The sequence below is a fragment of the Hippoglossus stenolepis genome, chromosome 1 (assembly GCF_022539355.2).
Source record: "Hippoglossus stenolepis isolate QCI-W04-F060 chromosome 1, HSTE1.2, whole genome shotgun sequence".
NCBI lineage: Eukaryota > Metazoa > Chordata > Actinopteri > Pleuronectiformes > Pleuronectidae > Hippoglossus > Hippoglossus stenolepis.
The window spans coordinates 10,522,381-10,539,079 of record NC_061483.1 but is presented as its reverse complement, the minus strand read 5'-3'; the positions used below and the strand labels follow the sequence as shown (position 1 = coordinate 10,539,079).

At 43.3% G+C, this 16,699-nt stretch overlaps 1 protein-coding gene across 1 annotated transcript; it reads left to right on the top strand.

Annotated features, from left to right (window-relative positions):
- Window positions 1–748: 748 nt before the first annotated feature.
- On the top strand, window positions 749–16,616 carry gas6 (growth arrest-specific 6). Its single transcript, XM_035157952.2, has 15 exons — window positions 749–1,279; window positions 1,528–1,688; window positions 5,666–5,690; window positions 5,802–5,864; window positions 7,757–7,879; window positions 8,973–9,092; window positions 9,378–9,500; window positions 10,756–10,877; window positions 11,332–11,450; window positions 12,242–12,431; window positions 12,527–12,691; window positions 12,779–12,947; window positions 13,130–13,269; window positions 13,350–13,551; window positions 14,513–16,616. Exons 1-15 carry the CDS (start codon window positions 1,201–1,203, stop codon window positions 14,665–14,667), a joined length of 1,956 nt encoding a protein of 651 aa, XP_035013843.1. The 5' UTR covers window positions 749–1,200; the 3' UTR covers window positions 14,668–16,616.
- Window positions 16,617–16,699: the final 83 nt, after the last annotated feature.

Genomic DNA, 16,699 nt, shown 5'->3' with positions numbered 1-16,699 from the left:
GAAAAGTAATGGCATTGTATTTAAAATGACTTAAAGGTAGTTACTTTATATTTGTGCCTGGTTTAAAAATAAAGTGCAATAGTCCATCATATCCTGAGTCCACAGTCCAGTCACTAATTATACTTTCATTCAAAATCAATTAATGTCATATATAGTATAACTTAACATATGTTGTATTTTATTGTAATTTATTGTGTTATTGTGCATTACTTTCTAAACAATTTTAATACTGCAACCATAGACAGTACATAAAGATGGATGACATGATGGCTCTCCAAAAGTGAAGCCAAGGTTTCTCGTCGCCACCTGGTGGCTGGCTGCAGGAAGGAAGGGTATGCATACCTATACACCATTCTACGTATCGTGGCATTAAAACTAATCACACAGAATTGGATGGGTATTAAATCACCATCATTTCTTAATTTGCGATGCATTGAGTGTTGAATGCACTGATTGTAAGTCGCTCTGGCGTCAGCTAAGATGACATGTATGTAATGAAATGTGAATTTGTGTTAGGATGATAAAAATGTGAATTTCAGTGGCTCTCTCTGCCACCACTTGAGAATCCGGAATAAGTTACCTTGTTTGGTATTTTTTCATAAATAATGAATTCTCATTCGGTTTCCTACTTGTTAAAAACAAGTTATGTGTGGTGGTGGGGGGGCCCAACAGCACTTTTGTTGCCCCAGGACCCCTGTTTCGAGGTGGCTCCGGCCATGAGTGGTAACAGTGGGGCTGCATCACTGACAAACTCCTGCCCACACTCAGATACTCCCCCTCCCGAGGCAGCTGCAGCCGAGGCGTGCAGCAGACTGAGTCCGGCCACCGAGCACCGAGCACCGGAGCGGAGACAGGCAGAGAGGAGGCTCGGGAAACTAAAGTAAAGCCCGCAATGGGGGACGAGCTGAACCGCAAGTGAAAGTCAAAAAGAAAACGAGGTCGGTGGTAGTTAATGCGGGAGAAGCACCGCACAGTTTAGCTCGCAACCTTCCGGCGGCGGTGAATTAAACCCGCATCTGAAAAAAAACGTTAACGGGATCCACCTGAATACCTGCAGTGTTTCCTCGGGTGCGGACAGTGGTGACATTGAGAGACGCGTTGGGGGGGGGGGAGAGAGACACAGAGGAGAAGCGGAGGAGGAGGCAGGGAACGGGACAGGAGAAAGTTTCCGGAGCTTGGCGCAGACACAGCGGCTGAACAATGCGGCTGACCCCGACCCAGTCCCTCTCATCGGCCGCCCTGCTAATCCTGCTGCTGGGTGTCCGCTGCTCCGGCGGCAGTAAGTAAACACTCACATGCTAGGTGGCTAGCTAACCCTGCTAATTCCCCCTTTGACATTTGTGTTGCTGCTGATTTATCAAAGTCATCAACTGCTGATGTTTCGCAACCTCCCTCCAATGTTTTCTTTTCTTTTTTGGGAGCCGCAGATGTCCCCGAACTCCCCCGAGCTGTTTGACCCCTTCCTTGCCCCCTGCTGCCTTCATGAACACCGTGTATTTAGTTTTCTTCTTCTTCTTCTATTTTTAGTTTCCTTGTCCCCTGAGGAGGCGAACCAGTTCCTGAGCAGACACCGGAGAGCCAACCAAGTGTTCGAGGAGACGAAGCAGGGCCACTTGGAGAGGGAGTGCGTGGAGGAGAGGTGCACCAAGGAGGAGGCCAGGGAGGTGTTTGAGAACGACCCGGAGACTGTGAGTACTTCACTTCTTTATACAGCCAGAGGATTCTAGCCATCTAGGATTTTTCTAGATGGGTCTTCACAGAGGGGGCAACTGTATGACCGACATCCATCCTGATTCATTAAAGCCGCTTCAGACACGCACTGAAGCCTGCATAATCTCCTGACATTCTCCGAAGGGGCTGTCTGTGAGACCGCAAATGTCTGAAGCTGGTTTCCGGCACGCACTGAACTCTGGATAATCTCCTGACATTATCCAGAGGGGCTGTCTGTGAGACCGCAAGCGTCTGAAGCTGCTTTCAGACATGCACTGAACTCTGGATAATCTCCTGACATTATCCAGAGGGGCTGTCTGTGAGACCGCAAACGTCTGAAGCTGCTTTCAGATACGCACTGAACTCCGGATAATCTCCTGACATTCTCCAAAGTGGCTGTCTGTGAGAACGCAAACGTCTGAAGCTGCTTTCAGACATGCTCTGAACTCTGCATAATCTCCTGACATTCTCCGAAGGGGCTGTCTGTGAGACCGCAAACGTCTGAAGCTGCTTTCCGACATGCTCTGAACTCCGGATAATCTCCTGACATTCTCCAAAGTGGCTGTCTGTGAGAACGCAAACGTCTGAAGCTGCTTTCAGACATGCTCTGAACTCCGGATAATCTCCTGACATTCTCCGAAGGGGCTGTCTGTGAAGCATAAGCGTCTGAAGCTGCTTTCCGACATGCTCTGAACTCCGGATAATCTCCTGACATTCTCCAAAGTGGCTGTCTGTGAGAACGCAAACGTCTGAAGCTGCTTTCAGACATGCTCTGAACTCCGGATAATCTCCTGACATTCTCCGAAGGGGCTGTCTGTGAGAACGCAAACGTCTGAAGCTGCTTTCCGACATGCTCTGAACTCCGGATAATCTCCTGACATTCTCCAAAGTGGCTGTCTGTGAGAATGCAAACGTCTGAAGCTGCTTTCAGATACGCACTGAACTCTGGATAATCTCCTGACATTCTCCAGAGGGGCTGTCTGTGAGACCGCAAATGTCTGAAGCCGCTTTCCGACATGCACTGAGTTCTTGATAATCTCCTGACATTCTCCAAAGGGGCATGCACTGGACTCCGCAGTACCTCAGTATTTTCACCAGAGGAGGTGCATGAGTGAACGCAAATGTCCGAGTGAGACGCTCCGTAGTTTCTGCCTGATCTCCTAGTATAATGTCTGTAGCAATCCAGGAGAAGTAGATGTGTGAACACAGCAGATGACACACACGTAGAAGACCTTAACGAAGATGTCAAGAGAGCGTTTGGTGATAAGAGTCAACGCCAGTGTGGATGTGCTGTAAACAAAAATATGAACCCCGCAGCAGAATTGATGTGTTACATCCTGCCCCTGCCTGTTGCGCCACCGGTCACATTAACACTCCGGCCATTGCTGTGTTGTTGTGAACACGTCTGATCACAGAGTCTCCCGCTGCGTTGTTCGTATGACATTGGCAACCTCCCGAGAAAGTCCGGACCCAATTGTGTTGGCATTCATTGAACAGATTTTGAAACTTGTTCCTTGTTCAAGGACATTGTGTACTTCAATGCCCCCCTGGCCCCACCTCTGGATCTGCCCCTGTGTGTAGCGTCAAAACGAAACTTAAATGTTTTGTTTTTTCAGTCAAGGTTGCATGTAGTTCCCAATGACCCCAAACAAACACCCCTCTTCTCCTTAGGCACCAAAAAACTGAATTATTAGATCTTCAAAACACCATTGTCACTATTACAATATATAATGTAACTTCCATAAGGCTGCGAGGTTGGTTGGTTTCATATTGACAGCAAACTGATGAATGCAATGTGACACTAGACTAATGATTCACTGTCTGGGCTGGTGATGTTCATGCTCCAATAAGTCCAGATCGCTGATAGCCATCAGTACACATAACATTTCCATGTCAAGGACTTGGGATGTTGTTGTCGTTTGTTTCTGTGGCAGACATTGAGTCGGTGTGACTAGGCTGGAATTTGTGAAAGTACAGTATTAGTGAAGACACTGCTATCCCTGTACATAGTCACTTATGTCTTCCATTTGCTAAAAGTGGCTCCGTCTGCTGGAGATCTGCTCGGCTTATGTTCCTGCCAAAAATAGGAAACACCTGGATATCTCTTCTCCATCTCAACATCTGAACCGTCTGCACATGTCCACGACTACATATCCTTACACACGAGTGCACGTGAATGATGCAAACAAACCCCTCTGATTGGTCTCTTTAGGAGCTGATGAGCAGTTTCATTCAACTCCCACTAATGCACATTGCCTCACTAATCTGTATACATGCTTCCCCCCCTGTTTTTCTCATTTCCGTTTACCAACAAACCAAATCCATCGCGCCTTGTGTGCTCAGGAATATTTACTGCCGATTAGTTTCCCTTCTGGATTCAAGAATGCGCGAATCAGCCTCTGTCCATGTGAATACATAATCCTGCTTAATACTACTTGTGCTAATTATGCAAATCAGATCCAGAGATATAAATAACCCAGTGTGTCAGAAAACGTGCAACAGCTTTTGGGCCAAGAAGTGTAAACATTCATTAGCTTAAGACCTTTAATTCGTACTTCTTAATTCTTAAAGCAGACGTCTGTGTGTGGTATGTTGCATGTGTCAGCGTGTGTGTTTTGTTAATCAACAAGATAAGTTGTGGTGCAGGCTCCTGCCCGAACATCTTCAAAATGTCAGCTGTCAAGAAATATGAGCAACAAGTAAATTCTGGCAGTGCTAAATGTTTTTATTTTTGCATTTTGTCAGTTTAATTGCATGATTTGTAAGTCAGGGATTCAGAACAAGTTTAAACTGTGCGCACAGGGAGTGTTTGTTAGCATAGTGCCGGTGAAGCCTCTGCCACTCTTTAACAGTCGCCCTTTACTCACTTTAGACACTGCGAATGGTGGCAGAGAGCGAGGGAATGAGGCAATCGATGACTCAGATTATTCGTAAGATTATCCAAGTGCGGAGACATGGAAGCCGTCGGAGGGAGGATTAAACGTGGAGTAGAGCTGGGTTCAGGGGAAAAGGTGAAGCTAGGTGACGCTGGACGCGCATCACCGGCGTGGCAGCGTTTGAACGCCTGTAGCTTGTCTACCATGTCGTGACAGAAAGCTGCAGTCTCATTCATAGCTGCATTATTCATTCTAAAAAACCCGTCTCTGACTCTGCATTTTCTTCTACTGCAGCTCTCCTACTGCAGATAGAGAGAGAGAGAGAGAGAGAGAGAGGGGTGTTCCCAGATACTGGCAACAAAAGCGATTACTCCAAGTTTCTGGACTCTCATCTGTTAACTGACTTTTCCAGAGGGACAGATAATCAATAATAAGGTGTCCCAACTGAGTATTACGCTTACTAATCACCCAAAACTTGCTCTACTACTGTCACGAATCAGCAATCCCATTGGGGTTATAATCAGGCTTCATGTGTCTGGCTTTAGCACAACTTTCAAACGATTGCTGATTCTTTTTTTTCTTTTTTTTTTTTGTACACCTCAGCTTGCTGCATCTGGTTCGTACTGCAGCATAAGCTCCCTAAAGTCTCTTTCCTCTGTTCCTTTTCCCAAAATTTTGAAAACTGCAGCCAGGAGGAGAGAGGGATGCTCCAAGTATTCGGAATGCAGAGAATTTTCAGGAAGCCCCTGGCAAAAGGCCGCACCCATTAGAGAAAGAACACACACACACACAGATTACAGTAATCACTCTATAAGCTCTGTCTCGATATAACACACAGACACCTACAGCACATGGACCAATGCCACACTTGAAATTAATGATTATTTATGAATTGCTCTTCCCGGCTGTGAGTGTGAGCACAGAGTTCTGGTTCAAAACGAAACCAAATCCTAAGATTGTGTCAAGCATTAGCGGAGACATCCCTACTAGTTGTAAGCATCTGTTTGGATTATCATGCTCTGTTTAGATTCTTCTTTATGCACCTTAGTAACTTTATCCCTCTCTTCTCCCTGATTTAGGACTACTTTTATCCAAAGTATTTAGGTAAGTTTTCATTTTGACACAAACCCTTCATCTCTACTCATAACAGCCAGATTTTCTGGTTATACGTTTGTAATCACCTCATTAAATTTCTTCACTTTTGTCTCTCTCTAGCCTGCATGGACAAGTTTGGAGACTCAGAAAAGAAGAAACAGGATCTGGTCACGTGTGTCCACAGTAGGTTTTTTTAACACCCTTACTTATCTGTCTGTCAACTTCACATTAAGGCTGATTATAGAAGTTTATAGATGCTGCTTTTTTTCTCCCCCTTCCCCTCTCATTTTTCACTGTGCAAGTATCACTACTTCCAGAGGGAGCTACCTAGGTGTAGTGCAGGGTTGGGCTACACTGCAGTATCATTGCTCTGCAGTCACATGCCGGCACACACACTCTCCAAGTGTAAAAAAGGAAATATAATGATGAAAGGATGATGAAAAAATGCTGGATTTTTTTTGCGTCATCTCCAGGTCACCTCCTGCGGCGTGTCTCTGACGTTGAAGGGAGCGCACCATATGTGCGTGATCCCAGCAGGTAGCTTTCGGTAACATTGCACCACAGTGATGCCGCACATTGGTGAATGAGCAACACACCCCTCACAACGTCACACACTCCCTCCCTCTCTCTCTCCGGGTGACTGCACCAGCTCCTCCGTGAGCTGGCTCAGCGTGCGAGAGTGACGTGAATCAAACGTCGGTCGTGAGTGGAGCACAGGATTTTATGCTGCATCAGGATACAAGAGACCGGCACCGACCCGGCTTCGCTGCGATTGGCCGAGGAAGCTGGGAGAGGGGTGGGGTGGGGGGTGTTGGTTCCATGACTCAGCTGCAGCATCGTGGCACTTAAAGATACGGTGGTTCTTTTTTTTTTTTTGGCTTATCATTCAGCACACCATCTTTCTCTCTCACTGCGAATCTCTGTCCCCCTGTCATCTGTTTAAGTCAAGAGGTGGGTGGTAAACCAGTATTTGTTTAGTGGTGGGTGGTAAACCAGTGTCAAAAAGCAGATTCCACAAATACTAATTATTTGATTTTATAGACCATGCTACCAACATCACAAAAGTTTATTTATTTGTAGTCACAACAGAAAGAGTTTATTCTTTCAATACTTCCTGCATCTATTTCCTTTATCTGCTATCCCTATCTTAGTTGCATCCATAAAAAATATTTTCCATTTTCCATTTCATATCACAATTATGAATAATGATGTACACAAATACAAGGACTTACATTCACTGATTGTCAATATTGCTGTTTATGACTGGGATGAATTACATGACTCATCCTTTTGCTGAAAGCAGTGCATTTATGTGATGCCTTTGAAAATATTAATTAAATTAATCATCAGTATGTTCTTCACTTTCTAAATGACAACTCAGTATCCATTCATTTGTTGTTGGTATAAATAGGCAGTAAAATCTGGCAGAAATGCAGCTTTATACATCTGCTTCTTGTAATTGATGCAAAACATCTAGTGTCTATATGTAGTTAATATATATTAATTAAGATACAACAATGCATTGTATTATCACCAAATGGAAAATGATTTGCTTGCTGATGGGAACTCTCACTCTCTTGCTCCCCTCATATTCTCCAGGCACTGTCCCTGACTGTAACTCTCTCTTTCTGAGCTGCAGCTAACATGCCCGGACTTGTCGAGAACTCAAAACTCCTCTTCTAGGAAAATGAAACTGTAGGGGGAGAGAAAAGATTTACACAAGCTCACTTACACAAGTTTGGAGAGAACTCAAGTGAAACTATTTAACAGAAACAGGACAAACCTAAATGAAGAGATAGTTGAATACAGATACAAACATCCATTTCTTCTTGAGCGCTGGAGGTCAGGTATGCTGGGAAGGACTGAACTAGGGCATCTCTGGCAGGAGGGCTTAGCCAGCATTAGGCTATTTATATTGATGTCCTGATATGCAGAACATCAGAGATGCCCTTCGTCTATCTGGTATCACTTTACAATCACATGTACTGAGCACATCCGGTTTGTACCCACCACAAAACAATGATGACACTTAATTCCTTGCATGTGTCTGTCTTTGTTTTTCCTCTCTCTTGAAGATATACCAGACCAGTGCTCTCCCTCTCCCTGTAACGCCAGAGGTACGGTGCGCTGCGAGGACAAAAAGGGCGACTTCCTGTGTCACTGTTTTACAGGCTGGATGGGCGCCAGATGTGAGAAAGGTATCGTCATCCTCGACTTTGAAAAGAGAGAAAATGTATAGCAGGAAAAAATTGCGTGCGAGAGAGGAGCAGAGGTTGAATTTTTGCCCCGTCATTCAGTGTCACGTCCAGTGTCACTGGGTAGATGTCAACACTGTGACCTTGGTTCTGACAGCCAATCCCTGCCCTGTCCACTGAGAGAAAGAGCTCTATCCCTCACTTTTATTAGTCCTATATTTGATATTTATCATCATTTTACATCTCAGTGGTGCTGGAATTTATTTACCCTTGCTAAACTCCATTTTAGTTTTCTAGTTTTTATTTTATTATAATTACTGCAGCTGTTATTGTTGAGGTGAATATTTAGCAACCCAGTGCTGCTGCTGCTGCTGCTGCTGCTGCTGCTGCTGCTGCTGCCGCCACCGCTGTTGTTAATGATGTGTGAATTGTGTGTCACATCAATATGAACTCTATGAACGGGAACTGTGGTCACAGAGTTCACGTCAGAAACCGAGCGAGTCTCTGTACAGAGTCAAAGCTAGTTTCTCTGTATATACATCTGTATCTCCTCTGAGAAAAAGTGAAATTCAGAGCAAAGATTTCACTTTCAAAGGACAGATTTTCAAATATTAAGTGTATAAACGGAACAGGAAAACATACATAACTTAAAAACACACACACACTGTGAGGGAGAACCATGTTTGTCTGATTTATGGCACGGCCATCATTCCACACATTTCCACTCTGACTCATCCTGCCACCTTACCGTGAGAGGAAACCAAAGCCGATTCAGTCGAACTCGGTCCGAGCCTTTTCCACTTGACAACCGCACTGCTTCTAAAACACTCTGCCACAGTGTGTCAGTTACTTGTAAGCCGTTTTAACAAAGCACTAATTCATAGGGTATTTATGTCAGCTTTTCAACCTGTATCAAACCAACAATTCAGAATGTCAAATGTGAACTTTTACAACTGGTCTCGTTAAGTACATTTGGATCCTGAATTTGCCTGCTATGGGAAATCTTAACACACGCCTAACAACCTAATGCTGTGCACAGCCCATGATGATGTTTTTCCCTGCGCTCACGCTGACTGCACGACCATCCTATTCGCAGATGTCGACGAGTGCAGCAAGAGAAACGGAGGGTGTGATCACGAGTGCAACAACACTATGGGCAGTTACCGCTGCTCCTGTCACCAAGGATACATGTTGGTAGGACGCCAGATGTGTAATGGTAAGCCACAAACCACAGATGCACATAACCTAACAACTGTATTCATGTAGGTCCTGCAGAGTTTGCCTTGTAAATTTACGACTTCAGTCTCTGAGTTTATTATTATTATTACCCTATAACTTTGGTTGTTATTTCTAATACTTTTGTTGGTAGGTCTCCTTTTTTTTATATACACAAATGATTAGATCATGTTTTTCCAGCAGGGGGGTTTATGTTAAGGTCATCTTGGTTTTATTGAATCTCCATCAGTCTTGTCCAGCTGTGACCACAGTTTGTGTCTTTCAGATGTGAATGAGTGTGAGGACGCAGGTGTGTGTGGAACAGCGCGGTGTGAGAATAAGGACGGCAGCTATGAGTGCTTGTGTGATGCCGGCTATGTCTACGACAACGAAACCAAGACATGTGTTGGTAAGTGTACGCACACGCACACGCACACGCACATTAGAAGAAAGTCACACACAGTTTGATGAAAAGTAAGTGAGGAGCAGCTTCAGGCTCAGCGGGAATTCGTGCAGCTGTGTTGCGAGGTCAGGAAAGGAATGCAAAGACATTTGCAGACACTGTTTAAGTAGGTAACAGGTCAATGTCTCTTTGTGTTAAATTTGTTCAATGGCTGCAGTACAGGTCAATCTCGCCTCCTCCATGTTAAGTAATTGGACATTGAGCAAACTCAAAATCAAAATATGTCAAATACATTTTTACTTAAAAGATGGTTTCTGTTATTTTAGGTAGTTGTAATCTCTCTGGTGTTAATTCAAGTGTTAATCTTTCTGATAAGTTTTGTTTTAATTTGTTATTTGATGCTATAAGAATGGGGTGAAACATCACGATTGACAGCTGACTCATGATTGGTCAAGCACAGGTATCAGCAGGATCTCACTGCCACGGCTCCATCCCCCAATCAGTACTGCCAAGACAAATGTGCAAGATGGCAGAATTCAAACAGGATATTTTGGCTTAATTTCTGGAAGTGGAGATGTTGTCCATCTTTTTATATAGTTGATGTTGATGTTACAATCACACTCTTCCCATAATCCTGGAGCTGAGTGTAATGAGAAGCTCAAACTATACAAATCTGTTCTTGTATATATCAAACAGGATAAATCCTTGTTCTCCACAGAATTAATAGTAGGAAACATTAAAAACTGCTCAGTCTATATTTAAATAAACAAGGAGGATTTTGTTTTCCCACGAAAAAGCCATGTATTTTTATTCAATAAGATAACAGTAAGATAAAATTTATATTTGTTACTGACAACATGGAAAAGTCATCAGTCACTTCTGTGCCCTGTTGCGCTCTGCTGTGGAAACCAGACTTTTCATAACCTCCATGTCTCTCCTCAGAGAAATAACAGTAATTATAGACAAGGTCCTCATGGCCATGTAAGGTTATACACGGAGCAGAGAGACACTACCCCGTCATCGTCAAAGACCACTTGACTCGAGTGTTGTTTGCATTCCCTGATAAGACAGATTTTTCTTTCATACATTCCTGTGATGTTTTTCTGATCCTCGGAGGTTCATGTTTTGACTAATTCCACCAATGATGGGACTTTGTTAACTTACAGAACGGTCTGTTGCTCTGAAACTCTTTGTACCTCAGTAGTCACTTTCATCCCTCCTTCTCTTTAATTTTTCTCCATCCTGCTCTGTTGCTCTTCAGATGTGGATGAGTGCTTGACAGGTGTGTGTGCAGAGGAGTGTCTGAACACTCCCGGGAGTTTCCGATGCTTTTGTGATGGTCGACAGGGCATGAAGCTGGGCCAGGACCTCTGGAGCTGTAAGGTGAAATACACTAACTGTTGTATATTGAGCAGCCATTTCAGATTTCAGCTTCCACGCTAGTTGTAAAAGATATATAAAACTAGAAACAACTTTCATGATCTTTTATACATTTCGGAGAGGGAAGGTCTCAAAAGAGAACTGAGATATTTTCTCTTGCCTGCCATTGGCAGCACTGAAGGTAAAACTGTTTTTATGAGTGAATGCCAGATGCTGGGAAATGTCACACTCCTGTAAAGTAAAAGAAGGATTGTTGTAACAGTCATATTTTGACTGGTAGGGTCATTAAACATGTTTTTGCTTCCTTTCCTATATTAAAAGTCTCAATTGAACTTGGTGAACCTGCAGAAACCTGTTGTATGAGTGGAGATGCAGCTTTGGTAAACTTGTGTGGTTCTCTTGATGTGGCAGCGTGCATGATCTCCAGTTTGTTGTTTGTCTGTTTTTTTTCCTTTAGACTATAACTCCCTGTTTGTCGCCGTCTCTGAAGAGGAACTCTCGTTCTCTTTACCTGGGCCGCATGTTCAGTGGCGTGCCGGTGGTGAGGCTGCGTTTCCGTAGGAGGATTCAAACTGGGTGAGAAAGTTGTTCTGTGTTGAACTATAATAATAACTTCAACTGTTGTCTTTTGACATACATGTCGGACCTCTTCCACATTTATTCACGAGTTACAGAGTTAGTAGAAAGATGGACAAGATAAAAAAACAATTGATTGACCTTTTCCAGTTCCATGATTCTGGTTATTTAACTTAAACTAATAATGAACAAAATAGTTTCTCCAGTAACGTTACTTTTTGCCTAATTTGTTTGGAAATGTCTCACATTACTCTGGCAACAAAACATCCCAGTACTACGATTGGGAAAGTATTGACCTTGAAACAGGTCTTCCAACTTTCTGCATGTTTGTTGTTTTTAAAATGCTTTAGAAGATAAGGGGATTAACTTTTTACCAGAAATATGCTCCCACTTGACTTTTTTTCACCTCCTTTCAAAATGCAGTTCAAACAAAATGCTTCAGGCAAAACCTTTTATAAGTTCTTGTTTAAATGTTTGTTTTTAATGAGTGTTTATCGTAAAGTGAAAATGAAGGGGTTTGAACAGTTCATCGCAGGTCTTAAAAGAAAACTTGTTTTTTACCATGCATAGTCACCGTGAGAAATTGAATCAGCTAATTCTAAAAATAATTTCTAATATTAGCAGGAAGGAAAATACCACCCGCATTATCAGAGTGGGTAGCAGATAAGACTATTTTGGTCACTAAATGTCTTTTTCTCTCTTATATTTCTGATGTATTCCCACCAAACCTTTGTCATTTAAACACACATGCTCATACCTACACTCCCCTCAATCTCCACCTCTTCTCACAGCTTCTCAGCAGAATTCGACTTCCGTACCTACGATCCTGAGGGGGTGATTTTCTTTGCCGGTGGTCACCTGAACAGTTCCTGGATCGTGCTGGCGATGCACCACGGGAAGCTGGAGCTGCAGCTTAAGTATGGCACAGTCAGCAGGGTGACCAGCACCGGACCAATCGTCAATGATGGTCAATGGAGAAAGGTTGGAGGCTTCAGCCGTTGTGGAAAATAAAACGCTGTCTACAGGAGCTTCATTAGCTGATCCAAAGTTCCTCAAATGTCCTGTTTTCTCGTCAGATCTCCGTGGAGGAGCAGGGCCGGAGTCTGGTGATTAAGATCGACAGGGAGGCCGTCATGAAGATCGCAGTGAATGGTGATCTGTTTACACTGAAGAAAGGCATGCACGAACTCAACCTCACCGTGGGCGGAGTCCCATTCAGAGAGGATGGCCTCGTCAATCAGGTGTTTATTTGCATGTGCTCTTGTGTTTTCTTGAATTTGTACCGTACGTTCTTTACATTTTCCTCAAATGTTGTGTTCATTTTGCAGGTGAACCCTCGTCTGGACGGCTGTATGAGGGAGTGGCGGTGGCTGACGGGCGAAGACTCCTCCATACAAGAGACCATTCGGTCCAACGACAACATGCAGTGCTTCAGCACAGAGAATCCTGGAGCTTATTACCCCGGCACAGGCTTCGCTCTCTTCAACATCAGCTATGGTACAGCGTGTGTGTTAGCGTGTTTGAAGCTTGCATAACTCAGTTTAATTAGCTTCTTCCTGCAGCAGTTAGTCAATGTTTCATTTGTTTAGATCATTATAAGTTGATTTACATTATTGCCTACACTTTTGTAAACAGCCTTGTTTGTCGACAAAGTTCATGACTTTCTGTTCTCACGTCAGAATCACAGAATCTGAGCCTCAAGTTGACCCTGCGTCCAACTATCGCTATTGGCGTGCTGTTTGCACTTGTTTACCAGGACAGAGTCCCTCTCTCCATCGCTCTGGCCAACTATCATCCTGGCATGGATGAATGGAGAGATGTGAGTAGATGTGTACGAAATTAGTTTGTATAAAAACTGTATGTTTGTTTTGGAAACTTACCTTTTTTGTGTGTCTTCAGTTTGTTCTGGTGTCTACAGGTGATGCCATCATCGCCAGCTCTCCCGCTCCACTGTGTGACGGTGAGAGTCATGAAATCCAGGTGACGATCACGGGCAACCAGACGCTGCTGCTGGTCGATGGCCAGGCTGGAAGAAGTGAAGACACTGAAGTTCCTACCGACCTCCTCTCTCAATCCACCACCTTCCTAGGAGGCATCCCTGGTGAGGGCCCACATGTTTATGTGCACACTTTGCAGGATGTTATTCTAAGATAAATACCAGTTGCATTCCATTAATGCTCAGTTAGAAAATACCGATGTGGAAGCCATATCTCTCCTTATATCAGATCTCGAAACAGTGTCCTGTCCCATAAATGATCTTGCCTGTTCACAGGTCAATCTGCAGTTTAGGTTATTAGTCAGTAAATAAATGCAACAGCTCATCAAGACCCAAGAAAAGCTCCTGTTCTCTCACTGCAGAAATGGCGCCCAACGTGGGGCCTAGAACCTAAAATTACATTAAATTGAATCAACATTAAGAGAATTAAAGCTGCAATTTTGTTTTTCCTTATATATATATATATTCTAATGGCTGTTGCTCTACCGAACTGAATTTTCCCCGACAGCAGAATTTCTCTCTCATGTTCTGATCCAACATAAACACCCGCTGTCAAATATAACTGTGACAATAGGATGATAAGTTTCAGAGAGGACTCTTAATTTCGCACTTCTGTCACACACTGGTTTGTCTCACTTCTGTGAGGAACCTCTGATGCTGAGTAATTTGGATGAACCCAGAACAGTCTTACAAATGATCAGTACTTAAAATTCTAATTATTGAAATAGTAGAGGCTTTCCCAAGCTGTTCTAAGTTATTTTATAGTAAGTGGAAATTAGGTCATTCATTAAATGCACATTGAAAAACTAAAATGAACGTCAGACATTTTCTCTTATATGTTATTGCTGGTTATTCTTGTATTTACTGCTGTTTAGTAAAATGTGTGCCCTACAAACCTCTGATTAAACTTAAATTTCAATCACAGCTTCCTTCGTTCTGCACAACTGTGCAATATTCCTCAAACTGGAAAGAAAACATAATAAGGATTTTGTGCTTTTTGCCAAATTGTTATTCTGAGAAAAAACTGTCACCACACTCGTTCACATGTTGTTGTTTCATCCCTCAGATGACGTCCTGTTGGTTTCCACACTGGTCTCAGCCCCCTACAGCGGCTGCATGGAGGTCAGTGTAAATGGAAGGCCTCTGGACTTGGACCAGGCCATCCATAAGCACAATGACATCCGCTCACACTCCTGCCCCCTGCTGGACTCCCACCAGTGACCAGCGTGTCAGTCTGCCAAAACTGATCCATAAGCAGTTGATTGAGGCAATGGGGATGATTTCCAATATGTTTATAAAAGTATTTGACCAGTGGGGGAGATCTTTTAGATTGGAATGTAAAAAAAACAAACTAGACCAGGTATTGTGGTGCAGGTGGATCCTTAACCCAGGATCAGCCTGTCCTTCCACTGTGACAACACTGCTGCCTAGAGGTGTGTGCAGGGATTTTCACAGTATTGTCAATTAGTTGGGTTGTTAGTCAGCCGGTGGTCAACATCCCCTTCACTAGGCAGAAGATATGGGAATAAATGCTGCACAACATTGCCTCAGAACTGCCCATGTATCACAACCTTGTCAGCCCACAGGAACATACAGGGTCTTATCTGTAATATGTTAACTGGTTGGTCTCGGGTCAGCCTATTGCGCCTGGCATCCTGTGCTCAAAATACAGATCTGACTGGAAATGACTCTTAGCTGCAGCATCTCAGCTGATAGAGCTGAGGTCATGTTGCTTACATCCAGTTCACCTGAGGCCCACGTTCACAAAGCTTCAAATAATCAAAGCCTCATGCAGAATCCGATGAAATAGGGGAAGAACACAGGCACCGAATAAAAAGTTGAGAAATCAGCCGAGAGAATGTGGAATTAGGTGCTCAGATCTTCATGAGTGTTTGGTGTATAATGTTTTATCAGTCGATTGCGGACTGAATAAATATTATTTGCTCCTTCTAAGCCAAATCTTGTCCTCTACCAGGCGTGATATTAGGCACAGCTTTGTGCTCTAGAGAAAACCTTGCACATTGTTGCAGGTAGAAATGGACTGCGACCTGAAGCCATTTTCTCGATCGAAGCAGCAATCCATGTCTGCCTGCAACCTTAAAAACCGACCACGTGCCTGCCAAGAAACAACCAACCCAAACTTCTCGACAGGTCAACCGTTTCACAGGGGTGCAGTGCTGTGACACACAAACAGAGCAGTTAACACACTATGCATTTTGAAGTATTACAGTCCGTTAAAGGACTTGTCCGACACCCCGATTCTCAATAATCATCGATATAACTTCATCACGAAGGCCCCTTCTTTCCCTCAGAACCCCCCCACTCACAGTTAAAAACCTGCCACATACACGAGCGGCGGACAACAGATTAGTCTCAGAAGCACAGGGACACAGGAAGGGGCCCGCTCCATGAAGGAGAGAGAGCACTGCATCAATCGCACCACACAAGCTACTGAGAGTTAAGAAAAGAGTGCGCTGTAAAATACTGAATATGTAAATAATGTGACTGTACAATGCTTTATAGAAGACAGAAAACGAACACTACCTTATGCTCACTGAGGTTTTCTGCACATTTTAAGTTGATCCAAAGTTAAACCGTAATCTGAGTCGCTTCATTTCATCTGCTTCTTTAAAAGAAAAGGTTGAGCAACAAATCCATACCGTTTTCATTTCTTGAAATCTTTTTTTTTTTTTTTGCGACTGAGAGCAATAGCCAGGGATCTAAGTACTGTCAATCATGAGGTACTCTGTTTTTAATTTAAATTTATAGGTGCTGAGCAAATCAAAACTCAATAAAGATAAAGAATGTCGGGAGCATTGTGATTGAGAAATACCAAAAGGGCTCCAGTGCTATTTGACTTCTCTCTGTAATGTTTCATTTTCCAGTTTTCTGACGAATGACTGCCGGAATATAGAGCTTGATGTGTTTTTTTTTAAATAATATCTGTTGTTGTATATTGAACTTCTCTTTAGTTTTTATTTTTCACTTTAACTGCCAGTATGTGTACGATGCTGAGAGAAGTCTGCCTTTTCAGTTTTTAAACTTCCCTCAACAGTGAAAAATCCTATTTAAAAACAACCAAAAATAAAAGCAGTCGTATGAAATGTGTTTTCCAAAAATGGATTTGTATGCTATGTGGTTATGTTACAAGATAAACTTTTCATTTCCTGCTCCGTGTGTGACATGTTGTTATTGTTCTAAAAGTTTAGCAGTATAGCCATGAGTGGTAATGAGGGGGTAAAGGTAAATGTAG